The 27005-nt window shown below is 39.6% G+C and overlaps 1 protein-coding gene across 6 annotated transcripts in view; it reads right to left on the reverse strand.

Moving 5' to 3' along the window:
* Positions 1–27005, reverse strand: part of RHBDD1 (rhomboid domain containing 1) — a 128802-nt gene that overhangs the window by 76745 nt on the left and 25052 nt on the right. For all 6 annotated transcript variants that reach the window (XR_005989427.1, XM_041766427.1, XM_041766426.1 and 3 more), the window contains exons 2-3: positions 21796–22300; positions 20634–20766 (exon numbers count right to left, since the gene is read on the reverse strand). Coding sequence is in view for 5 of the 6 variants with exons in the window: in XM_041766427.1 (XP_041622361.1) it covers positions 20634–20766; positions 21796–22228 (566 nt within the window). In the remaining variant the exon portion in view is untranslated. The remainder of the gene's footprint in view (positions 1–20633; positions 20767–21795; positions 22301–27005) is intronic.

Here is a 27005-nt window from a genome sequence, read left to right on the forward strand (position 1 = left end):
TCCTAATTTGCATTCCTCAATGAACCTCTTCAAAAGAGTGTGTGCCTTCTTCAAATCTACTGGAAGTTCTATTTCACCAGGTGATTTTAATTTCCTTTTCTAAGATCTTTTGCTGGCCATTCCCCATCCAGTCTTCTTTTTATCATCGATCCTGAGCTGCACCTTAAGAAAACTCCACTGACATTAATATGCAAAAATTTATGAAACCCAGACTGAGTGGGGACCTTGAGCCATCATTAAAGACGAAGCCCTCAGAGGAAGATCTTGCAACAATATGGATCGCACGCAGAACACCTCCCTCATTAGGCAGTCCACCTCCACCCATATTAGGAACAACAGTGCTGATGAATTCTTCCAGACTGAATGCGGGGAACAAGTCAGTCTGTGTAGCACTTGAACTACACTGCAAACAATGTGTGTCAAACAGTGTATAATCAGCGTGCTCAAGATGCCTGATGGCAATCACAGGCAGTGTACGCAGAGAGACACCAGAGTGGAATTTATGAATTTTAAATGAACTTTTACTGTTTCTTACATCAAATCTTTAAAATTGCTGCTACAATGAAAAAACCTTCAACTTAACATTCCAAGACAGGTATTCCTGCCATTCCTGTGTCTCCCGTCTTACTGTAACCCTCCACTCTCTGTGGCTATGACTCCATTGGATCCTAACACCTGCAAATATACCTTAAATCTTTTTACCATGAAAGTGATTTTATTCCGAACTCTAAGAATCTCAAATTAGAGATTTGATAACTCCTGGATGTGAATAATACCTCTATGATTAGTACAAAATACCCAAGTGAAGAAAATAAAACCAAAGAACACTCATAATGATGGACGAAGAAGAGCATTTTTCTGCCTTCAGAAAAGCCACAATTCTTTGTCTGCAAGTTCTGCGCATTCCATCCAGGTAAACAAGGTTAGCTGTGTCACTCCTTAGAAAAAGAAACTGGGGACAGGAAGATGAGGAGAAAAATAAGTTTTGAGTAATGAGTCTATGAGAAATGTGGCTAGATTCATAATAGTCCATGATCCCTACTTTTTCACACAATGAACTGTTGAGGAAGGGGGCTCTTCTGAGCGAACCATCCTCCTAGTCCATTCTACCCTCCTTCCTCATTCAGCAGCTCACAGGAAGGAGGAAGAGGGTGGGAGGCTGCCGTGAGTCACCATTAAGTTAGATAAACCAGACAAGGCTTGCTCCTATAAACCTATTTCACTGTAAATACATATGTATTATCTTTGCCAAAATGACTATAAGGTGATTCTCTAATAGGAGGGGAAAAATGCAAAACATTAGTAACAGCAAATTTCTATCAACGCTATACATTGGTTATTAGTAAAAAAGAGGGATCGGATCATGTTCATTTTTAATTTATAGACTCTACTTCTACATTCAGTACAAAAGAGAATTGCAAGTTTATAAAGTCATTTTTCTGCTGCCTGCATAAGTACTGAATTATTTAAAACTCGTTTGAAAAACACACACACACCTGACAGTTTTTAAAATACTGTTTGACAACAGCATTTTCAACATCTATAAAAAATATGTGCTACCAAAGCAGATTCTGTACACACTGTCTTTCATTAGCAAGTCCTCAGATATTTTTACCCACCAGTGTATCACACTTCACAAAATCACTTGAGAGAAACGGGGGTGGGGGAGAAATGTGACCCTTTGTTCAGAGTTCACATCACTTGGTATACACCATTCGGTGAACCTAGGCCACCCTCAAAGTAAACTTAACTGGTTCATCAAAACCTGCAGTGTCAGTTCTGCTGGGAAATCCTCCTTCCGAATTTACAGGATCGAGGTCCTGGATAAACTGACATTACAAATGAGTGTTCTCTCCGTAAGAGCTCATCAAAGAAACTCCATGACTGTGGATGCAACAGTGACGCAGCAGTTGGAACACATCAGAGAAACTCAAAGACTTACAAAACTGTATATTAAATATTGCTTGGATCACAAAATCTCCCCGTTCTCTCGTAGAGATTTGGTTTTAATAATGCCAGTCCAAAACGGTCACGAAAACACACACACACACGAAAACCTGGTAATCTCTTAGACCAAAAAACGGTATTCCCCCTCAAACATGCATCTTTCTAGAAGTGGAGCTAGCTTCCTCCACACCTGTGCTTCCATTCCCTTTTGTCCTATCTGCTGTTTCAGGTCATTCTAATTCTCTGAGTTACACCTGCCACCGGCTTGCCTACTTGATTTGTCCTTTCAAAGGAAAGACTCCTCAATGATCAATTCTTTTTCCCTTTTTGGTTTATTACATTTTGAATTCATCAGTACCTTCTTCTAACAGTTTATTTGTTGTTTGTAGCTTCTGAGATTGAAGGCTTAAGTTATTTACTTAGTAAACTTTCTTACCGTATTATAAAAAAACACTTCACAGTTTGCCATGGCCCCCAGGTTTGATTCGGAGTGTTCCTACTGTTCATTCATCAAGTTCTTTTTAAAAATTCCTCTTAAGTCAGGGAGTTACTTAAATTTCCAAGTGATTAGGATTATTGGGGTTGAATACTCCTTTGGCTCATATTCAGTTTTTTAAGTTTTTATTATTACTTTGTGATCAGAGAAGTTGTCCTACAAAATCTCCCTGTTTCTGGAGGTGACTGAAAGCGCCCCAGCAGCCTCCTAGATGACTCGTGTCTCATGCAGGCACCTGCGGTCTCTGGGGGGACAAGAGGCAGGGTGCAGCCCTGTTCTCACCTGGGTGTTGAGCGGCCTTTTCAGCCGGTCTTCCCTTTTCTCGCATTTGGATGCTAGACTTTGCCTGAGTACAGTGCACAAACTCTGTACTCAGATTTTCGATCTGACTTTACTCCCCCACTATACTGGACTTCGGGCAATTAACTCGGCTGTTTATACTTAGCCTTTATCTTTCATTGGGCCAGCCGCCCCACGCTCTGCCTTTATTCTATAAACATACATTTTACTGAATAACTATGATGTGCGAGGCACCATCTCAGACACTGAGGATAAGTAAGCTGTGAATGGGACAGATGATATTCCTGTCCTCTTGGAACTTATAGGAGACGAGCAAGTTAAGATCGATGGCAGTCTGAATATACCCATGAAAATATGCTACTCTATATTTATATTTTAGTAACTCCTTTTTGCTATTTTAAATGATGCATGCTCACTATAGAGAACTGCGGTGGGGGGGAAGATAAAGGAAAAAAATGATAAACAATTCCACGACTTTAAGTTAAACAGTAATACTATTATGTACTTTTTTCTGGTCCTTTTTGTGACTATTCTTTGGGGAAAAAATTGAAATCATATTATACATAATACACTGCATTCTACTTTTCTACTCTTACCTTGAGGATTTTCTTTTTTTTTCTTTTTTTTCTTTTTTTTTTTTTTTTTTACCTTGAGGATTTTCAAAATGAATTCTAATATTTCCAAAATTTAATTCCATTAAAACAACCTCTGAACATCCCACTTTAAGGGCTATATAATAATCTATTGCATCATGATTTATTAAATTATTCACTTGCTATTGAGCATTTAAGTGGTTTCCAACTTTCCAATACTTCATGACAATAAGTACACTTATGTCGGATCTTTTTCTGTATTTCTGGCTATTTATAACTTGGGCAGGTTCCTAAATAGTTACTGAATTAAAGGGTATAAACTTTTTACAGCTCTTGATACAGATCATCACGTTACCTTTCAGAAAATTTGTACCAATATGCAAACCCATCAGAAGTTTATGTATACTCCCATTTCACCAAACCCTCAATAGTGATTTAAATCTAATTTAACAAGTAAAATAGCTTATTATTTTAATTTGCTTTTATTTGGTTAACAATGTACATGTTATACAATTATTAGCCACTGATTGATATTTTCTTCTGTCAACTGTTGATGAACTTTTTCAATTTGCCTGTATTTTTCTTTTTTTTTTTTAATTTCATTTATTTATTCATGAGAGACACAGAGAGAGATGGAGACACAGGCAGAGAAAGAAGCAGGCTCCATGTGGGGAGCTGATGTGGGACTCGATCCCGGGACTCCAGGATCATGCCCTGGGCTGAAGGCAGGCGCCAAACTGCTAAGCCACCTAGGGATCCCCCTGCCTGTATTTTTCCTGCAGTATTCTTCATCACAATAAAATGATCCTCTTTTTCCTAATTTATGCCTTTCTTGCTTTTCATTTTGACACATAACCTATTAGGATCTGGAAAAAAAAATTGTTGCTTTGCCTTCATTTGAGATTATGTTCATTGCTTTTATGCTTAGAAACTTCCTCTGGACTCAAGAACTGAAAAACTTCCTTCACATATTCTTAGACAATTTGTTCATATTTTTAAAAATTCCAAACATAATTATAAGAAATTTGTTTTAAAGTAGTTACTACTCTTACTCTTCCAAGTAGTTAAAAAATTATTCAAGTACCATTAGCCAAGTAACACTATTTTCCCTACTGATTTTTGATGGTATCTTTATTATGTTTGTGGCCTATCTTGGTCCTAAAAAGATGTAGGGAAAAAAAAAAGTGTGTCTTAGAATCAAGGAACTATGCTGATATAAATAATAGAGGAGACATATATTACTAGAAATAAAACTTGTTTATTTGACCTGTGTGTTATAAATGACTACAAAATTAAAACACTCTCCTTTTGAATTCAGAGGGGAACAATGTCCATTTAAAGAGAGATAAATTAGAATAAAATTATTTTATCTCTCACATAAGCTAATGAGAAGCCAACTTTAAAATGGAAGGAGCCTGCAGTCTGTTCTCAGCTGGTTATCACAGAATAATTGATGCACTAATGATTTCAATTCATAGCTCTGTCTTCATTTTGCATAATTTGAACCAAACCTGAATGTAAATGGAAAATAGTCCTCTTGCCTATTTAACTCCCATGACTTTTAACTAAAAATCACTTAAGACTGCAGAAGAGGAAGGGGGAAATTAGCAAATGTAAAGAACTTTCTATTTAAAAGCATTCCTTCCTATACAGAACCGGGAAGATTTCAGTAAATACATTAGAAATCTCCAGAGATGTGATTTATCATCTTATTAGTTGAGAGTGAATATTTAATTGTATAACATTTATCTCCAATAGCAACTCCTGAAAAAAATTCCAAGCAGGCCAAAGTGCATTCTAAATACTCCAAAGGGAAATAGATGTGCTTCATGGAGTCCATTATTTTTTTTTTTTTGATGAAAAAAATACTAGTAAAAAGAAAATCAAGTCAAAATAATTGCTACATTTGGTAATTTTGAGATTAAGAACACCTTTTTTGATAAGACATGTTACAAGACACACCTATTGATATCACCTTTAAAGCACAGAATATATAACTTTTCAATTTTTAAAAAATAATACCTTTTAAAATAACCCCCAGTCATCATTACCTGAGACATCCAGTACAATGAACCCATGTCTTGCACCTGTCACCAAGTCACCAGAATTAATCATTAACAAGCCTGGTTAGTTAAGCACAGATTAGGTAGGTGCCACCATCCGCACACCCACAATTACATCACAGCATGATGGCCAATTAGTTTCAACCTGGGTAGTGAGTCTTATTCCAGACAACTCTATGTTCACCTGGAAAACCAGCTGCTTCCTTATTTCTACCTACTGCTCTTCTCTGTTATTCAGAGCCAGCCAATTGGGTAAAGCAGGCCCCAAACAAGGTCTGACTAATTTACAGACAGCAGGCATCTTCTATGCTGGTGCACTCTGGTTGGGAGGGAAATTTCTCATACTCCCCTCTGTGATGACGTATACATTTTAAAATGGAACCACAGGAGGACTGTCCAATTACAGAAAACAACATGGGTTCGTACACCTAAATTAAAAATTACATAGAAATCATGTTAGTGGCTAGCTGAACACTGCTTCTGAATCACACGAGGGCAAATGAAAGGAAGTCCATGCTTAAACACACAGACATTTAAGAGTAATATTTTATAGCTCTTCCTTAAAAATTAAAAAAAAAAAACTGTCACAGCCAAGAGGAACTGTTATGGACTTAATTTTATCCCCACTCAAATTCATATGTTGAACCCCTAACTCTCAACAAGATAGTATTTGGAGATGAGGCCTTTTGGAGGTAGTTTGGATGAGGTCATGCAGGTGGGGCCCGTATGCTGGCATTAGTGCCCTTAGATGACAAGACACCGCGGGTTAAGCTTGCATCCCTCTCTTGTTCTCTTTCTCCCTACTATGTGAGGGCACAGAGGAAGGTAGCCATCTACAAGCCAGGAAGGGATTCTGCACCAGAAACCGGCCATGCTAGCATCCTGATCTTGGAGGTCTAGCCTCTAGAACTTTAAGAACATAAATTTCTATTGTTTAAGCCATATAGCCTATGGTATTTTGTCATGGTAGCTCATACTAACACAGGTGTCTAAGCAGATATGAAGACTAAATGTTATATAGCATCCCAGATGAGATTTTAGAATATAAAAATGACATCAGGAAAGTGTGAATAAAGTATGGAGTTTAGTTAATAATGTGTCAATACTGGCTCATTAATTTTAAGAAATATACCATGCTAATTTTAAGATGTCAAAATTAGCTGAAAATGGGTGTGTATTATATGGGAACTTTCTGTAGAGCTTCACAATTATTCTGCAAATCTAAAGACATTTTAAAAAATAAATTTTATTTAAAATACATAAGTAAACAGAAACTGTCTTCAATCTTCCTCCCCAAACAGTCCATCATGTTTTTGTTGTAAAAAACACTTTCTGTTCTTAGCTACGGTTTAGAATATATCTTTATCCATTAATATCAGCAAGAAAGAAATTCCCTCATAAACACCGTCTATGGGGGCACCTGGGTGGCTCAGTTGTTTAAGTGCCCAACTGTTGATTTCAGCCCAGGTCATGCTCTAAGTCATCCAATAGAGCCCTGAGTCAGGCTCTGAGCTCAGCATGGAGTCTGCCTGAGATATTCTCTCTCTCTCTCCTTCTGCCCCCTCAACTCCCCAAATCATGCTCTCTGAATAAATAAATACAATCTTAAATAAAAACCAAAAAACCCACTGCCTCTGTCATTATTTATAGAATAAAAGATTATACTGTGTACTTAAGGTCTTTTAGTATATAACCTAATAAGAACTGCATGGTATTTAATATCACACAGCTCCTTGAAAATATGTAAGGGACACACACAAATCACACACAATGAAATACAACTTACTGAAAGGGAATTGACAAGTTGTCCTATTTCACTAATAAAGAAACTGTAGATCACAGCAATGGAATGATCTTTGTTATGTATCAAATTTTCAATAAAAGGAAAAACTGAAGAGAACATCCTGGCTGGTTAGGAAGTGGGCACTTTTTTACACTATGGGTGGACCACCAACCAGACTAAACTCAACAGAAAGCCAGTTGGTAATATGTACAAAAAGCCATGAAAATAACTCAAACCCTGAACTCATTCATTCTACTTCTGGGAATCAACTCTGAGGATGTATTCAGGCCTGGGAGCCAAAACTTGCAAATAGTGCGTTGACAGACAACCTCACTTGTAATTTGAATGATTAGGTGGTAAAATCAGTGTGTAAAATTAGTGAGTGAGAAACCGAACTCAAGGAACCACAACAGGAATCCCAACGCGGCCATTAAGACTGTGGCTTTTGGAGAAACTGTGCTTACAAGTTGAAGGAAGAAGTGGGAAATAATATAACTGGGTGTGAGGGCAGCACCGGGTGATAGCAGAAGTTTTCTCCGCATGGCAGACCATGGGCAATCTGTTTTCTTCATCGTACGTTTACATGTTGTCAATGTTTCCTCCAATGAATGTGCAGATAATCAGAAGATCAGCAACTGAGAAATTAGATTACACTTCCACTTAGCTGCTGTGCTTTTTTTTTTTTTTCCCAGTTCCATTGTTTATGTAATCTAACCAGTTTTTAAAAGAAAAATCTTATACAAATCTCTTAGGAAAGAATTACCTAAAGAAAACTCAGGAGTCAGATGAAATGGTCTTTTATGTTTTCTCAAAGCCTCCTGCACAGCTCCAAGCTCATTTGGTCCAGATGGTCCAGGGCAGGGCTGCATCTCCCTGCCATCCATGGGCTTGGACTCCAGAGCTGAAGAGATGATTTATATACCTCCCTTTCCCTCAAGAAGTTCCAATTCTAGTGGCAGGGAAAGGTCTCTGCCTCGAGGTTTCTCGTTCTCTTCTCATAAAACCTAACTCCAGGGAATTGTTGCTTTGGTTCAGTATTGCTCTCACCTTGAGTTCTATTCAACTATAAGCCCTCCTGGGAGACAAATTGACTCTTTCATATGATTCATATAGCTTTCCTTTATGGGAGCCTGTAAAGAGGGGAAGGAGTAAGTGAATAAATGGACATCCAAGGAACGCAGAAGAAAAATTTCCCCTACTTTGCAAAAATCTGCTCGGGACAGTCCTGGAATGTTGATTCAAACTGCTCTCCTTAATAGGCTGTGAAAACATGTTTCCATGAAATAAAACAGAAGGTGAGTATCAATGCTATAAACATTTGTCTTCCAAGCTTATTAGAAAAATGCAACAGCCCCAGTAGATAAAAACAAAAGATGTGAGTATATGTTATAAAGAAAACATCAACACTTCAGGAAATGTTCATCCTGGACAATGAATAAACAGATTTGTATATGCACACATATCCATATACATATGTTAACACAAACACGCACCAAACAACTTGGCAACATCATATTATACCTACTAAAAAAGTCCGTGTTTTAAATAATGATACTGAATGCAGGTCAATTGCAGACAAAAATGATATAAGAAATTGGTATAACTTCTTGAAAATAACTTAATCCACCCTTGCAAAACATGGATCCCTCTCTCCTTTCAATGAGCTGCTTAAACACCACCCCAACCCTAAAGGGACCATGGTTTTTCCTTGGGCTTATTCATCAGGCCATTTTTGAAGGAGCTTTCTCTCCCCGGTACAATTAATTGGGGTATTGCTGGAACTACTTATTTGTCACTTGCTCGTTTATACAAACCCCCAATGTATATCTTGACCCTATAGACATTTGGGTTCTGTTTTATTTTCTTCTAAGCTGTTGGAAATACTTCCACATTTAAGCAGTTTAGAAAGGATTGTTATGCTTTCATTTGGGAAAAAGTGTTAACTCTAATACCTCATCTTCTGCTTTGCTCTTAATAACCCCTTTTCCAATTTTCAAAAGATTTTATTAATAATGTTGTTTATGACTGAACAACTGTTATTAGCATATTTGGTTTAGGTGAACTCTACATCTTGTTAGCACATATTTCCATATACAGACAGCTATCTTGAGAGCTGGCACAGGCTTTAATAAGCCTCATGAACAAACAATACTCGTTCTAATAAAAGATGGATAAATTAGTAGAAATCTGTGACCATGGCCTGTTCTTCTGATTGCCACTGATGTTCTGGCAGTTTCTTACCACTGAGGACTATAAACGGCAGTGTTCCTAAACATACACATTTGGCTCTAGTTTAAGCAACTAGTAGCTGGCTTTAAAGCAGGACCTCTGGCAGCAGGGGTGGCTGAAGGGTTTAGCGCCACCTCCAGTCCAGGTCGTGATCCTGGAGACCCGGGATTGAGTCCCATGTCGGGTTTCCTGCATGGAGCCTGCTTCTCCCTCTGCCTGTGTCTCTGCCTCTCTCTCTGTGTCTCTCATGAATAAATAAATAAAATCTTAAAAAAAATAGCATGAACCTCTTGAAACCTGTATAGGGTCCCACAGTAAAAATACATTTTAGATTTGACCCAGCTCACATACAGCTAAAACTAAAATTCCTTGAGATAGTACTTATCCTTACTGTATTCAACACTAATATCTCTATTCTACATCCCCTCCTTCCTTCTTTTCTTTCTGAATACCAGCTGTGACCAACTAAATTGATTTGGGGATCTCTTAAAGGATTAGAACCCACAGTTGAAAACCACTGCTTTAAAGCACTGTAACTGCTGGGTGATGTTGCTATGACTCGGGGCATCACAGTGTCTGGGTGTGGATGTGCCCTACACTGCTGACCTTTGCTCTCTTTTGCTCCCCTCCAATCTCTGCCACTCCTCAAACACTGTCCTTTGTATTCATTGCTCTTCATCCTACTTTCTGCCTTTCCATGCAACTCATTGTTGTCATGACAGCTTCTGCAGAGCAGACCTGCCCAAATGCAATGGCATAAAACAAACATTTTCTTTAACTCACATTCAGAAATTCAGAAAGAACATGGAGGGGTGGACAGTGTGTACTCTACAACATCGAGGCTAAGTTGATTCATGGCTGTCTCTACAGGCCATCCACTCCCATGGCACATGGCACTTTCTCATGATGGAATTGGGGGAGCTGGACTTCTTACGTGGATTCCAGGGCCAAGTATTTCAGCTCACCAGGCAAGAAACATGCTGCTTCAGAAGTAATGATGCACTTCTGCAGCCATCTACTGATTACAGTGGGTCACAAATTCCCCCATTCAAGGGGAGGTGAACTAGACCCCACTTCCTGATGGTGGAGAGGCCAAGTTCTAGAAATACATGGGTCAGGAGATGGTGTTAAGAGTTATGTTCTAAACAGTAATTCCTCTCCTCACTCTAATTCCGAGGCAGTGATCTAATAATCTGTTATTTAGGTAGACCTACATGGTGTCAACTAGCACTTCAAACATAATGTAGCCAAGCTAATCATTGTCCTCTTCCTTCGTGTTCCCTATCTCAGTACAACTGGTGGGAGAAAAATCCCTATGTTGTATTTTAGACAAATATGCCTGAAGCGACTTATCACAAATTGCATGTAGATGGAAGGAGAGAACTCAACGTAGCTTGGAAGCTCCATGCAGTCTAAGGGATTCTGTCCATATGGAACATAGGCAGGTTTTATAGTCAGTCTCTGGAATTAGACAAGTAGCCATTCTTCTTCGGACAAAGAGCTGACAGCTCACACTGACAGATGTTACATAGCAGTTTTGGTGGTTATGTCTATTTTCACACATCCCCACCATGTTCCTCCCTCTCCAATCCCTGAGTGCACAAAGAGTCCCTGGAAAAGATTCTACTTGTCCAAGTTCTACATCACCATCTTTCCTTTCATATAAGCTATGAAACCTTCAAGTGGCTAGACAGGCAGCATGAGAGTTCAGAATGGCAGTTCTCAAGGTGTGCTCTGTGGATCTTTAACCTTTAAAAAAGTACTACTCGCCAAGTTTTGGTATGATGCAAAGAAGAATGTCCACAGTTATCTCAAAAAGCTATTCAACTGCTCCCTCCTAACCTTTCCAAGCAGGCATCTGTGTGAGGCCAAACTGTCTTTCACCAAAATGACATAGCTCAACAGATTAACTGGGGGAGCAAACATAGGAGCCAGATTTTTTTTTTCCTATTAAGTTCATCATCAGTGAGTTTTGCAAAAATGTTTATTGCCATTCATTTCCCCCTTTGTGGTATAGAACATATACTTATTTTCCATAAAAAATATTACTAAATGTGGACTCATACTGGGTTAGGCTTACTATTATTATCTTAAATGAATTGTTATTAGTAAGTGAAGTTATGATTTAAAGTGAATTATTATGAACAGTGATTTTTAAAAAAAATTCTCAGTTTTAATTTCCAATGTGATCAAGACTGATAGATATAATCCACATAAACCAAAGCCCTTTGGGGTCATCAATAATTTTTAAGACTCTAAGTTGGTCTAATGACCAAAAAGTTTAAGAACCACTGGTTTAGGCTAAGAATTCACAGACTTGATTGCTGAAGCTTAACTTCACTAATGATCCCATATATTAGCTGGCATTTGACTAACTTTAATAAGGTATTTATAAATGTTCATGCCTCAGTTTCCTTACCTCCTGAGAGAAGTAATTACTCCTCCCTTGCAAAGTAGGTGTCAGGAAGGCAGTAGATAACAGATACAAGCTTATGATGGTGCTGGGCAGGTAGGAAGTCACACACACACACAAAAGTCACTATTAATATGCCCATGGACCATCGAATTGGCCTCAGCAACCTCTCCTCCAACTGCTCCCTCTTGTTCTTTTCTCTCAGCCCCTGCCATAGACAATCTTCAGTCTCTTCTCTAGTCTAGGTCAACATTTTACTAGACTCCTCCCACCAAATCTAAAGACAATTCTTGGTCTTCTCCCCAAAGCCACAAGTCAGTTCATGGCTGTACCTCTTCAGAAACCAAAGCCATCTCCCTGGCAAAGTCAGAATTCCTGAACCAGCCAGCCAATTCAGTAACCAAGACCCTCTCTGAAGTGGCCTCATCCCCACTCTAGAGCCTGATGTTTATAAATCATACCTTGTTCTGGAGAGACTGCTTCATGCTAGTGCTAAACAAAAGGGTGCCATCATTAAATATATTGGGGAAACTCAATAGTTACCCTCATTTTTTTTCTTTCTGAAGGACTTGCTCGAACCGTTCAGGTGTTCATGTGTCCTGTGGCCACTAAACTGGAACACAGAACACACGTGTGCAGTCTGCTGACCAGGGAACCTTGCTACAGGGATGTCTCAAAAGCTAGTGTTTAAAAGGACACATGTGAGGGAACACTGCTAGCCTTATATTCCAGTGTTTGTGGGCAGATTCTTTACTATTTCCTAAATTTGCCATGTATCCTGGGTGTTGTTCTTTCTGTTCCCATGGCAAAGAGAGGTCTACCTATTATCTCCCAACACTCAACGCACATACACCTGCCTCTCTGCAAAACCACCTAATTTCTCAAATCAGGGTTAATTATCCTCCTTTTCTGTTCCTCTGCTTTTGATGAACTAAAATTCCTGCTTTGTAATGTTTCAGTTAGTTGTTGGTATGTGTGTCTTTCACTAAATTGTGAAGTTGTGGGAGGGGGGCAGCAAAAGATAGAATATTGATTCAGGTCAATACTTAGCAAGAACCCCAACAGCAGAGGCACAAAAGAAACATTCTGTCTTTACTCAACATTTAGTCCAAAATTGCTCAAGATTACTCCTTCCTTAGAGTTGAATGAGATATCAAGTTCTAAAACAATGAGATCTTGGCCCATCTTATTAACTGAAAAAAGTAGTAAAATTAAAATACTTGACAGATATCATAAAGGAATCCAACAGAAGATATCAGACCAAAAGCAACCACAGAAACTACAGGTCACTTCAATGATTGTATTAGCGTTCTCAAGAAAAACAGACTCCACAGCATGGATGGATACATGATTTCCTTAGCTCTTTTATATATGATTTATGTGTTTATATTTACATGTAATTTATATCAAATTTATTATAAAGAGTTGGCTCACATGATTATGCAAGCTGAGAAGTCCTATGATCTGCCATTTGCAGGCTGGAGATGCAGGAAAGCCAATGGTATAAATTCTAAACTGAGTCTGAAAGCCTGAGGACCAGGGATACCGATGGTGTAAGTCCCAGCCCAAGGGCAAAAGACTGAAGTCTCAGCCCAAATAGGCAGAGAGAAGGGAAAGGGTTCACTGTCCCTCCACATTTTTGTTCTATTCAGTTCCTCCAGGACTGGATGATGTCCATCCACAATGAACTTAAGTTCATTCAACCATAAATATTTATTCAGTGTCTACTACGTGTCAGGCAAATGAAGAAGATACAAAGACAAGCAAAAAAAGTTCTTCGTCTCAAGAAACTCCTAGCCTAGAGAAGGAGGGGTGGAAAAGGATAAATTATAAGGGAGAGTGCTTATGGTAGAGAAATCTACAAATACTATTGGAACAAGAATAAAGAATTAATTCTGCCTGGAAGAATCAGGGAAAGCAACATAGAATAGGTTATTATTTGACTTGGTTTTGAAAGTAACCAGGAATTTACAAGGAGAAAAGAATAAAGGGTAAGCCAAAGAAAGGGAAAGGAGATGCACTGCCAGAGGCCAAGACACACGTGGTCGGTATTTTGAGTTTGAGTCTTCACCACCTTCTCTACCCATCTTTGATAGTGTAGTAGATCAAATAATGACTCCCAGAAATATATCTATGTCCCAATCTAAGTTAAAGACTCCGAGATGGAGTGATTATGCTGCATTTTCAGAGTGAGTCCTAAATGCAGTCCCAGGGACCTTCTAAGAGGGAGGCAGAGGGAAACTGGACACAGGTAGAGAGGAAAAGGCCATGTGGTTTTGGTGGCTTTTGGGTGATGTGCTCACAAGCCAAGGAATGCTAGAAGCCACTAGAAGCTGAAAGAGATAAGAACAGATTTCCTCCAGAAAAAGAAGAGCCCTGCCAATGCCTTGATTTCGCCCAGAGTTACTGATTTTGAACACTTACCTTCGGAACTCATGAAAGCATAAATTTCCATTATTATAAGTCACCACATTTGTGGTAATTTGTTACAGCAGCAATAAGAGGCTAATACAGATGTTGTTGGCTATCTATCTCTGGTATCATTTCCTGACATCCATGGAATATTCCAGAATAATCTTACTCTCTTCATCTCTACCCCCTCTCTAATAATTACCCTGGGTGATTTCACTGCCCATGTAGATCATCCATGCAACACCTTAACCTTACTACCCCATAAGCTCTTTGACACTAATGAGCCACCCTTCCTCTAGTTTCACACCTATACAGACATGCTTACCAATAAAAACTCCAACAGCCTGTCTTCTGACTATCAATTCCTAGTCTCAAACCTCTCTCCATTTCCAAACTTGACAAAACCTCTTATGTCTTAACCCATCCATTTGCCCACCACATACAGGCCTTCCCTCTCCTTCCCATACAGGCATCACTGCAACAATCCTTTTAACAGAACCCACAGGTGAACCCAAGGAGTTCACAGAGCAATAGGCCTCTCACTTGCCAGGGATCCTTTAGAGCATGAAAGAATTCCCAGCAATGTGTTCATAGGGTCATATGGTTTTGTAAAATTTGTGAAGTGGGATATCTTAACCATACTGGTTAAAATTGCTGTCCCTGTGTGCTCTAACTTCCACTCTATCACATTTCCTCCCATGTCAGGTGGCACTGGTGTAGCCACAGACAGTTTTTGGATTCAACTAAAGGGAAGCTGAGTTGAACCTACATTTAGTTTGGATTCAGTGGGGTTTATTTACATGGTTCGTGGTCATTTTTGTGCAGTTTAAGTCCCTGCTAGTTACGTAGTACACAAATGGCTTCAGGAAATCCTCTTAATGCCCTTTCAGCATCTCTAACCTTAATTGTAACCGGAGGCAGAGAGGCAGAAGTCCTATGGCACTCTCAAGTGTCCTGGGGCAGCGAGCACTGGTAATATAGTCATCTTGCTAGTGTCAGAGCCCTGTGTCTGGAAAATTCTCCCAATCGCCAAACATGCAAAACTATTAATGGGGGGAATTCAGTTCCCACTAATACACAGTGAAAACAGCCATGAAAGAGAAGCTCTCTTCTGCCAAAAATCTACTCCATAACATGGCATATACAATCATAAATGAGCTACCCATCTTCCATCTCTTTTTTGAGAATCATGCAAAATCAACTTTATTGGAATTTCTGTGTTTGTAGCTCTCAAAAATATTTTCAAATCATATCAAAAGCTGTAAACAGAAAAATAAAAAGGTTCTTAGAGTTCTGGTAATCCAATTAATGAAGAGCATTAGTATTTAAAATTCTTGTTGATTTGGCACAAAACATTAGCATCAGTGAAGAAAATGTGAATCTCCTACCAAGCCACTAAAGATCAGTGACAACACTCAAATCAAAGTACACTGGGTATTGGTCACTGCATAAGTAATTTTAAAAAGCCTTGAAATTCTACAGCCTGTCTGTAAAAACATTTTGATGGAGATTTTTTCCAAATCAGAAAGCAATGCTAAAAATTTACATAAGCTGTAAAAAGAGCTCTCCTAAACTTTCAATAGAAAATTAATTTTGATGCACCGTGCTCTTCTCTCTCTACAGAACTGCTATTGCCAAATTACTGTCAGATGAAGAAGAGATCAAAAGCACTCAGCCAAACCTGGGGGGAAAATATTATAAAGGGAGTTAATAGAATATTACATTACTTTCACGGATTTTGTAATGTTTATAGTATTTGTTAGTTCCTTAAAATCTGTAAATTTGTCATGCTTTGTATTGTCATTTAAAATTGTTACTTTTGTTTCCAATTTTGTATTTTTTGTTTCTTAAAAAGAACTCACAAAGCTGAATTGCTTCAAGTTTACAAAACTAAGTCTTCCCTTGACAGAACATTGGTCTTTCTCAGTGCCTTGCCTTTGGAACTTTGACCTCTAACCCTGGATGAACCCCACCTAATAAATGTAGAAGGAATGATAGTGTCAGAAAACCATTCTTTCCTGCTACTCCTGAAATAAGCAAATCAGACAAGTGTCATCACTGGCATGTACTGAACCATAAGGTAGAAGGTTATTAACAAGCTATCTGCATGATGTCCAGTTACCACCTCACAGATTACTTTCCAAATGCAACGGGATGGATGTTTCCTTACATACAATGAAGACTATCCTAATTGACTGAACTTAGAATTGCTCATAGAGGGACAATGAGGCATTATGTCTTTCCTGTAACGGTGCAAGTCGGTATTGCATAGCCTAATGGCATCACTACTATGAAGTACTCTTGTCAACAACCTGGTTTAATTCTGAATGTAATTAAACCTTTGTGCCTACCTTCCAGCCTACAGAAATGCAGGGGGTAGAAGAAGGTGTTAAGGAACCCTACAAGTAAACAAGAAGAGAAATCTAGAAACTGGAACATTCTACAAAGCCTAGTCTCTTCGCAATTTTTCCATGAGTTCTCTCTCAATGTCATAGAAAAATAAAAAGCTAGGAGGACTGTCTTAGGAGTAAAAGGGGACAAAGAAATATAATCAAATGTGTGAACTTTAACCATATCCTAATCCTCTTACATCTCCACCCCCTACCCCCCAAAAAACCCCACAACAGTTACAAAAGACATGTGAAAAAAATGGGGAGTTTTGAATATAAACTAATTACTAGGCAGTGCTGGGGAATTATTGTTAACTTTCTTCAAAGTGACAACAGTAATGCATTTATATAAAGCAATATATTTTTAGGAGATACACATTAGAAGTTTTGGGGGTTGGGTGAAGTTACCCTGATATGTGCAACTTACTTTCAAATGGCACAGAAACTTCTCTTTACCTTTGAAAATTTTTACAATTAAAAAATTGGAATAGGTAAAAAAATATATTAAATCTATTTTTCTCTCATTTGGTCACTCTAACCAAGAAGTTTTTAGTAGAGTCAAAGTAATTACTCTCATCAAACATTAGCAGTGAAGCAGTACCAAAGTCTAGAGGCTAATGTTTTCAGAACTGCTGTATTAAACTAAAGAATCTCCTAGGGTCCAAATGCATCGTGGCCTGCTCAATTTGTGTTTATGAGTAGCCCACGGGAATTTTTAGACTGCTAACTGCCACACCGGATGGAAAAGTCACGCAAGAACAAGGGGCAGGGGAGAGACAGAACTGAAGCAAACAAAATTTTGTTTGACTTATTTTATTGATTTTAGGAAGAAAAGGAAGTATGATTCATTTCAGGGACACTGCACACTTCCAGTGATTGATCTCATAATAAAAATGCTTAGTTAAGGACTTTATAAAAACACCCTCAGAGAGACTACCTCTTTGACTCCTTAAAACTGGCTTAGGAAACAGAGAAAGCAAGTCATATTCCCAATGGACAGAGGAGGAAAATGAGGCTCACTGAGAGAGGCTGCAGGATTCCCCTGAGGTCCCACAGCTAGCCCAGATCTTTCACACAGGACCACTGTCCTCTAGCATGGTCACTGAGTGGCTGTCTCACAGAGGGTCACATTCATTTCTCTGAGCTTCACTTTTGGACTAAATAGCCTTCGGCTCATATGAGAAACTGCAGAGGTCAGAGGTAATCCTTGGCATCAGACCCCCTTTCTCCCATCAACGGGGCTAAGGAGCAAGAGCCCAGACTACAAGGAGGCTACATACATCCCTGCTGTGCCACCTTAGAGGCAGGGACGAAGCTTCTTCAAACACAGTTACCGACCGAGCAGGGGCCCAGGATTTGCAAGGGAATGAAAAGACCATGCCTGGTGCAGCCATCACTAAAACAAGGTTCAAACAAATACTGTGGGAAGCAAAAGCACTAGCAATGAGTGTGAGTACTTCACCCTACTGGTCAAGTCCAACCCCTTGCAGTGCCTAGTGGCTGGCTGTTTGGAGTGGCTTCCCTCCATAAGAGGCTGTAACTGGGGGAAATTACTAATTCCGTGGCTTTCATAAAACACAGAGGTCCACCAAATGTTTGCTTGGCGGGGTTTTTTTTTTTTTTTTTCTCTCCCCAGAGGGCAGCTCATTAAGTCTGACAATAAAGCGGACTTTGTTCTAAAGATTTACACTGTTTTCCCAGTGCAAATTCTAATTGACAACCACCAGGAGAATAACAATGCCGAGCAAAGAGAGCTCTGGTTTCTTCCATTCTTCCAAGATCCATCTCAAAGAAGCCCTGGCTTCTTAGTTTCCTGGACCAGTGTTTAGCCTGGTCTTTATTTAGACACAGGCAGAAGCAGATGCTTGGGTATCAGAAGTTTATCATTCAAAGTAGTCAAATCTTAAAAATCAAAAAGATTTGTTCTTTCAAACTTCAAACGATAGAAAATTTCATTTAATTCCCAGGCTCAGGATATCGGGTCCCTCCATGCAGAATAAGCATATTACATAAAAATGCAACCATGCCTTTTCCATGGAAAGGGGGGGGTGGCCCTAAAAAAAATAAAGTGCATGATGATTGAGAGTCTTCAGAAATGGTTGCGTGAGAATATTAAAGGCACAGCTATTCAAGTGGACTCATCGTGGAATAAAAAGTTCAAGTATCAGAGAGAGTGATTTCAATATGAATGTTGGGTGTTGTAGTCACACACAAGAGTCTCTCGTCTACACAGAGAACCAAGTCACATCAAGCAAGTCAGGGAACTGTGAGTGACAAGGTATAGAGAGGGCTGTTCAGACAGGGGACAGACATTACTGGACCCTTTCTCAAAGAAAACTTTGAAGATTTTGTTAGGCTTTCTTCGTGGAACTGTCACAAGATAACAATACAGTTGCAAATGAGTGGTGTTCAGTGGTCACATCACTGCCTTTTGCAGACCAGCTGCCAATGGCTGCCTATGATGGGAAATTAGCATTAAAGAAGAGACTCTCTCGAGGTTACTGGGCTGACACAGAGCCCAAAGAGAAATGCTCAAATAAAGTACAGCACCCAACACAGCCACATAACCAAAAGCAAAATAAAACTGCAGTCTGGAAAGAAAAACAGCAAAAGACAAAATATAAAAAACAAACAAACAAACAAAAAAACACCTTCTTACTTCTCCTGCATCTTCCTCAATCTCCCCCTTCTCCAAAGAGTATCTAGATCCCTAGAGTAAAAATAAACAAAAAACCATGTGTTTCCAGTAGTATATACAGACTAGGAGAAGTGAAACTGGCAGGAGAGGTAGGGGAATAACACAATTCATCCTCCTGTTTTCTAAACAAAAGCAGAAGAAGGAACCAAAGCTGGAAAGCATGGCACCCCAGGCAGGAGCACCAGACCCAGAGTCAGGAGGTCCAAATCCTTAACTATGCTAGTGTCTACCATGAGCTGTTTTGAAAAGTACATTAACTTCGTGACTTTTCTTGTCCTCATCTGAAAAGGAAGGATTCATCTAGATCAGCAGTGGTCACACTGTATTCCTTTGAGTCCTAGGGTTGCCTCTAAGATGACCACAGCAACATGGTGGGTAAAGCAAAGGGAGTGGGGCCCCATGCATGCTCTCAAACCTAAACAGTTCATAGTTGACCCATTTTACATACTGAGGTTTTGAGTCTTTTTAAAAAATTTTTTAAAGATTTATTTATTTATTCATTCATTCATAAAAGACACATGGAGAGAGGCAGAAACATAGCCAGAAGGAGAAGTAGGCTCCCTGCAGGGAGCCTGATGTGGGACTCATCCCAGGACCCCAGATCACGACCTGAGCAGAGGCAGATGTTCATCCACTGAGCCACCCAGGTGCTGTCAAGTGTTTTGTTTAAAGAGTTCTTTTTTTTTTTTTTTTTTGTTTAAAGAGTTCTATTACCAAGACACTTCACAAGTGAGATGGCTTAAAAGCACTAGACCCACATACCTTGTGATTTTTATCTATTTTTTTTAATTTTTATTTATTTATGATAGAGAGAGAGAGAGAGGCAGAGACATAGGCAGAGGGAAAAGCAGGCTCCATGCACCAGGAGCCTGATGTGGGATTCGATCCCAGGGTCTCCAGGATCGCGCCCTGGGCCAAAGGAAGGCGCTAAACCGCTGCGCCACCCAAGGATCCCGTGATTTTTATCTTGATAATTAGTGGTTTCAATGTGCCTCTTTGCATCACTATTATTACAATCAATGAATAGATAGTCTCGTTAATATTGATCCTCCAATCTGTGTGTACAATTCTCTTATTCCTAAAGGGTGAGGGAACTGAAGGTAAGGCAAGGTTACCAAAATCACAGGGCTCAGCAACTGACAGGATTCAAACTCAGAAATGTCTGACATTAAAGTGGGTAAGCCCAGTGCTGTCCTTAAAGAATAAACTTCACTGTAAAAAAAAAAACTGGTGATCTCATTATTATTGCAATTCTTTCTCCACAGAACATCAGGTTCTTCATTTGTATTCTCTGAGAGTAAACACTTACCCTGGTGAGATGAAATGAATAGCCACAAGTTCTGCCCAACAAGCAAATCTGTTGGGTACAGGAAAGCCCAAAATGTTGGCAAAGCCTCCAGGGCAATAATGGTTGTTAAGAACTTTCAAAGCAAACAAAACTCCTAGAAGAGAAGAAAGAACATACAAATATCAACAATCCAACTGTGCAGATAATCAACATTTACGAAGAAAACTAACTGAAAGTGAAAATGATTGACTGTATTCAACTTCTTGCTTTGAAACACTCTATTCTTTACAAGTCAACCAGGCTTTTGGTAGAAAGACAATGTTCACGGTAATCGTCCTTTGGAGTCCTTTGGATGTTTCTTAACACAAGTTCACACTGACTTTCAGTTGCCAGAAAATACATAACACGTAAAATGGGAATAAAATACATGAAACGGTACTAAATGCCACTGAACTGTTCACTTCAGAATTGTTAATTTTCTGCTATGTGGTTTTTAACTCCATAAAAAAAAATTAGCAGTAACGTGTATTTTTCGAACCTCTATGGAAAGACACGTTGAGGGCAGGGCATGTTTCCTTTCTTCTCCCACAACTGGCTGCATGAAGATATATCTTAAAGGGAAGGGGGACAGATGGAAGGAGACGTAGAGGGAAGAGTCAAATTTCCTTCTGTTGCAGGACTATTTCCCTCCTCCCCTCACATCTAACTCTTAGAACACCTAATTTTGGCCCTGATGGCAATTTCAGTTCTGTGAGATATGTATAGAATGACTATCATAGTTTCTGAAACATAGTGAGCATACCATGGTAGTGTGCGGTGCATATATTTTAATGAAGTTATGGAGAGGCTTACTCATCGTTTTAGGGCATTCCTTATCACAGATACACACCAGTGGGTCTTTCTACCAGGAAGGAGCCAGTGTGTATTTCTAGAACTAGATCTCCTACAACGCTACTTTGGAGCAGACCCTGGTGCAAATTGTCCAAGAGTGAATGATGCAGCATTAATGTAGGTCTATGCAAGGTCTATGTCCTTCTTGTGCTCCAATCAACCGTTTCTCCAAAATCCAAGCCCAGCAATCCTGAGCCCTCACCAAATGGAGACCCTCGCTTCATAAAATGACGACAGCCACACCTCCCTTACTGTCTTCACCCAGGCTACCTTAAAGATTTCTCTGCCCTACCTGAGAAACCTACAGCACAGTTCCTTCTGAAGCCAGGTTCATCCGTAAATTCTGCAAGAGCAAATTCCAAGAACAGGTACACCACTCCGGTGAGTAGGGAGAAGGTGATGATGATGTAGGCAAACCATCTACTTCCTAGCCTTCTTTCCAGATTTATTCCTTTCCAGAGCATGGATGCCATATTGAAATACAAATGCCAATCATCTGCATGGTGAAGAGGAGAAAGCAGTAAGCGCTGCCAGTCTTTTTGCTGGTAACACTTCTCCACGCTAAGGCAGGACTCATACAGTGGTTTCAGAGGATTCAAGAAGAACCAGACGTTGAGAGCCAAAGTTGCTAGGGTGACAGGTGGAATATTGTTGATTCCAACATGGAAGATTTGAGAGAGAAGCAGAATAAGTCCAGCATTAATTCCCCTTGATCTCCGCTGCATGGTTTATCAACCCAGTGATAGGAAAATGTGGTCAGGCTTTAGGAATCTGGAAAGATATACCGGCAGCTGAACCTAAAACATAAAATAAAATGCACATGAAAATTTATCAATTAAGACTTAATATACCATAAGGCCTACTCATTTAAAGATGAGCTTACATTATACACATATCCCACCTCCCATCTGACAGAAACATTGATTTGCAGTGTCTTCCAGGGTAACATCAGGATGCTGGCTGCCATCCTTCCTCATTTTACGTTCTAAAATAAAAATTTTCTCCCATATCCCAAATGGATCAGTTAATGGATGGGTATACTTTCTCTGACAAATATGCCATGTAAAAAAAAAATTGTCTTCTTTAGAAATAAACTTGTAACATCATTAAAACCCTACAAAGATAGTGTGTAAATATTTAATAATGATTTCTATTCAGAACACTGAACAGGATTCTTTACCATCTTAATTTTTTTTAAAGAAATATTCAATTTTGATATATTCAACAGAGTCTGCCCCAAGTTTTTAAACCTCCACAGGCATGTTTTGAAATGCAAGCATTTAGTATCTTTTACTTCATATTGTCAGTTACCGACTGCTAGGATGCTTTATCTTCACAAAAACTTCCACCTTTCGAAGTTACTTGGTATATGCCAAATCCTAGATTGCACAGTCACCGTGTTCAAGGAGCTCATTTCCTACTAAGAAGTAAGCTAACAACTGTCGCACTATGTTCTAAACACAGTGACAGAGGAAGCCCAAATCCGAAGTACACAGGTCAGCCTGGGATGGTGACAGGACTGAGGTCTTACAGAGTAAAATGGAGTTAGCAACAAGAAGGAGAGTCAAGTTCAGCGGTACCTCTCCGTCCCCTGAACCTGGGCTGTCCTTGTGACTTGTTTGGCTGACAGAATGTAGACGAGAGGACACTATTTCTGAATGTGGGCCTTGAGATGATCCACAAGTTTCTGCTCTCTCTCAAGACCCTCTCAAGCAACCAAGTGGACAAGTCTGGGCTAGCCTACTGGATGAGGAAAGACACAAGCTCCAGTCACCCTAACGGCCCTGGTCACTAGTTAGCTAATGCCTCAGAAGCAAAGCTGTCTAGCTGACCAGCTGCTGACCAAAGACACAGAAGTGAGTCCAGCAGAGCCAAGCCTAATTTGCTGGCCCACAGAATAGTGAGCCAAATAAATCACATTTTAGCTTTGCCAAGCATTAGAGTGGTATGTTATGCAGCAATTACTAACTACCATAGAAGGTATTTGATTTGGTGAGGGCCTCGGTTATGCTTATGGGAAGAAGCTAGTGAAGAAAGAGACATAGACTAAAGATGCAAAAGATACACAAAAAGAATTAAGTCCTTGAGAAAAAGTCCTAGGAGAAAAGCCTTGTCCAGTCCATTGTAACAAGAAGGAAGAAGAAAAATATGAGTAGGCATATTTTTAGGGAAGAGGAGGGCCAGGATGCTGGAAAAAGTTCTTATCTAGTGTTTTTTATCTGTGGAGCTTCTTGGGCTCCCAACCAAATATGAGACTTACTCCGATATCCTAAAGATTCATTCAGACAGGGCACTAGAAGGTACATGGGCTTTGGGGTATAGCTTTTAGAAGTTGTGACTTAAGGCAAATTACTTAAACTCTCTGAACTTCACTTTCTTCTTTTTAAATTAGAAATGATAATACCTGCTTCCCAAGATTACTGTAACATGTCTGAAATGAAGCAGATGTTAAATATACAGTCACTACCTTTTTTCATTACTCTAAGGTAATCTCACCTATGCAAAAAAGCTTTGCAAATGGTAGCATCCTAATAAGGCTCAAATATACTCCCCTCCTCCATCTTCTTCCCTTATGCATTCTAAGAAATCACCAAGAAAAAATTATACATTAATGTGTGCATGTTTATATGTATATGCCCCTCTTATAGCACAAATCTAGTTTTTTTTAAATTATTCCTATGGGCTTATTATTATAGTTCTGTCCCAGTCTCATGAACTAGAGAACTTAATAAAATTTCAACTGAAGAGCTCAGAGCTCCTGGGTTATTTTAGAGAAATGGTCTATATTTTTCACACTGACATTCAAATCGATTTTCAAATCTCCACTTATTGTGTCTTTTTTGCAATATTACCTAAATAAGTTTAGTATCAAACCTCAATACCTATAACAGGAGCAATGGAAAAATACAACCTTGATCATTAAATAATCAGCTTACAAGTAATCACAAAATGAACCCTTCAATCTCAGGATAAATAGTGTCCTATGATGCCAGTGTATGTGCAGCACAAAATCAAAACCATTTATGTCTTTGCTTAAGAAAAATCCCTACCCCTTCCACCCAGACTGGAATCAGCAGTGACAAAGAGTATATATTTGAAACTTCCCCAGTTTTATCTCACACTGCACCTAGGCTCATTATGCATTTGCTTGACTTCTGCTCAAGCCCAACGGTTCCTCTCCATGGGCATTCCTTCTCACCACCACCTCCTGCTGGTGAAGGCCTCTGCCTCCCTGGGACACTCTGCTCTCCTGCACCACCTCTCCACTGCTTTTCACTTTTCCTCTGACCCTACTTGCTTCTGCATGAATTCATGGAATTCCACTCTCCTGCATGGTTTCTAGAATTCTTTTTGTCATTTTGATTCCCAAATTACTATTTTGCAGCCTTGATTTTGCAGTAGGTCTCAGAGGGTATAATCTTATAGGAAGAATACAGCCTGTCTGATCTCTTGGTTTCCGAAAACTGAATTACCCCTCCTTCTCACAAAATGCCTACTTAGCCATTCCTTAGGTCACTCATTTACTTCATAAATATCAAGTGCCAAACGCATGCCAGTCTCCATGCCAGACAGTAGAGGTATAGCACAGAACAAAACCCTTATAATCTCAGCCCCTAAATAGCCCATTTCTATTTGCTGAAAAATAGAAAAATACTGGCTGTAGAAAATCAAAGGATGAATAGAAAGATGTGGTTCATATTTGCAACAAATGTATACGTAATGGGAAGGCAGATATAACCAAAGCCAAAGTGAGAAGTACAGACCATACATTGGGTTCCATGTTTACAAATAGAGGCCACTCCAGTACCAGTGTGGGGAGAACATTAAGTCTGGGGTTTTAAGTAGCAAAGATAAATGGGCATATATCATACCATTCCACTTTCCTTCCAAATAAGCTAACAAGTCAGCCTTCAAAAGTGACGGATGCGGCCTCTAACAAGGTAACAGAAAATGCATGTGTTCTACAAGAAGACCAAATCTGTAACTTGACCATATGGGCCAGGTAGGCATAGTTCAAATACCAAGGAGAAGAGATTACAATAAGTGAGCACTGATGATAAATGAATGTTGTTTTGTCCTGTTCATCAATATATAAAAATTTTCAGACTGCTGAGCCAGAAGAGAGACCACAGAGGCATGATCAGTTACAGCAACTCATCTATAAGCTGGAAACCAGTTCAGTGTGTTTGGTTTGGAAGTGATTTATTTATTCTAACTTGTACCCAGACCATAAAGCAGTTACCACAGCCCAAGGAAGAGCAGGCTAGTCTCTGCCCTCCCTCACCTCATAAACACATCCTTCCCCTCACCTTCAACCTGCCCCGAGCTGAACGCTGGACCATCCCCTTCCAATTTTGCTCCTTTTCATTTTTTTTTTTAAGATTGTATTTATTTATTTGACAGAGAGAGAGCACAAGCGGGGGGGGGGGGGGCAGTAGAGGGAGCAGCAGAGGGAGAAGCACTCTCCCCACTGAGCAGGGAGCCCCATGTGGGGCTCGATCTAGGACTCTGGGATCATGACCTGAGCTGAAGGCAGACGCTCAACTGAATGAGACACCTAGGTGCCCCAATTCTGCTCCTCCTCCATGTTCTACATCTCCGGACACAGAACCTCCCACTCCCCTGCTGTTCAAGGCAGAGATGCAGGAAACATTTTTGACTGGCCCTTTGTCCTCACAATCCTACTATCCCCACATCCCATCCACCACACTCTGTTAATTCTTCCACAGTTTGTGTAGATCTATTTCTTTCTAGCTCTTGAGCCCTACTCCAGTCTAAGCCACAATCACACCTTGCCTGGATTATAACCAACCCCCTAACTAGATTGTCTGCTTATCTCTTAAACCTATCTGCCATTTGCCGCCACCACCCAGAGCAATCTCTGTAAAACTGAAATCAGATTCACCTGCCGTAAGCCTGCAATGGCTTATCATTACGGTCAGTATAAAGTCCAAACTCTTTACAATAGCCACACACTTGTGACAACCACTACCCTGCCCAGCTACTCTGGTCTCGGGCGCAGTCATGGTGTTCCCACCACAAGGCGCTCCCACCTCGGGAGCTCTGTGACTGCAGTGGAAATGGCCAAGGGCAGAATTACCTTATCTGTTTTGTTCACCCCTAATTACCCAGAGCCCAGTACAATGAATGGCATAGAGTCAGCGCTGTATAAGTTATTTGCCCAAGGACTCAAGATTAGTATTTTTTAATATACCCACATTATATAATCAGTAACACGAACTGAAAAGACCATGATCTGTTCATCTTCTAAGTATTTTTCCTGCACTTGGAGCGACCTTCCCCATAGCACTATGCATATTATTCCGTTTACATTTTGGTTCCAGAACAGTGTTTATAACATTTATCTCAACTTTACAGAAATAAACCTCTGATCCATGTAAAATGTATTAATAGGTTGTTTTGCCAGAACTATTTGATTAAAAAAATGGCATTTTAATTATGTAGTAATACACACTAGACAGCACTATATCAAAGTTGTGA

Source organism: Vulpes lagopus, chromosome 8, assembly GCF_018345385.1.
Source record: "Vulpes lagopus strain Blue_001 chromosome 8, ASM1834538v1, whole genome shotgun sequence".
NCBI lineage: Eukaryota > Metazoa > Chordata > Mammalia > Carnivora > Canidae > Vulpes > Vulpes lagopus.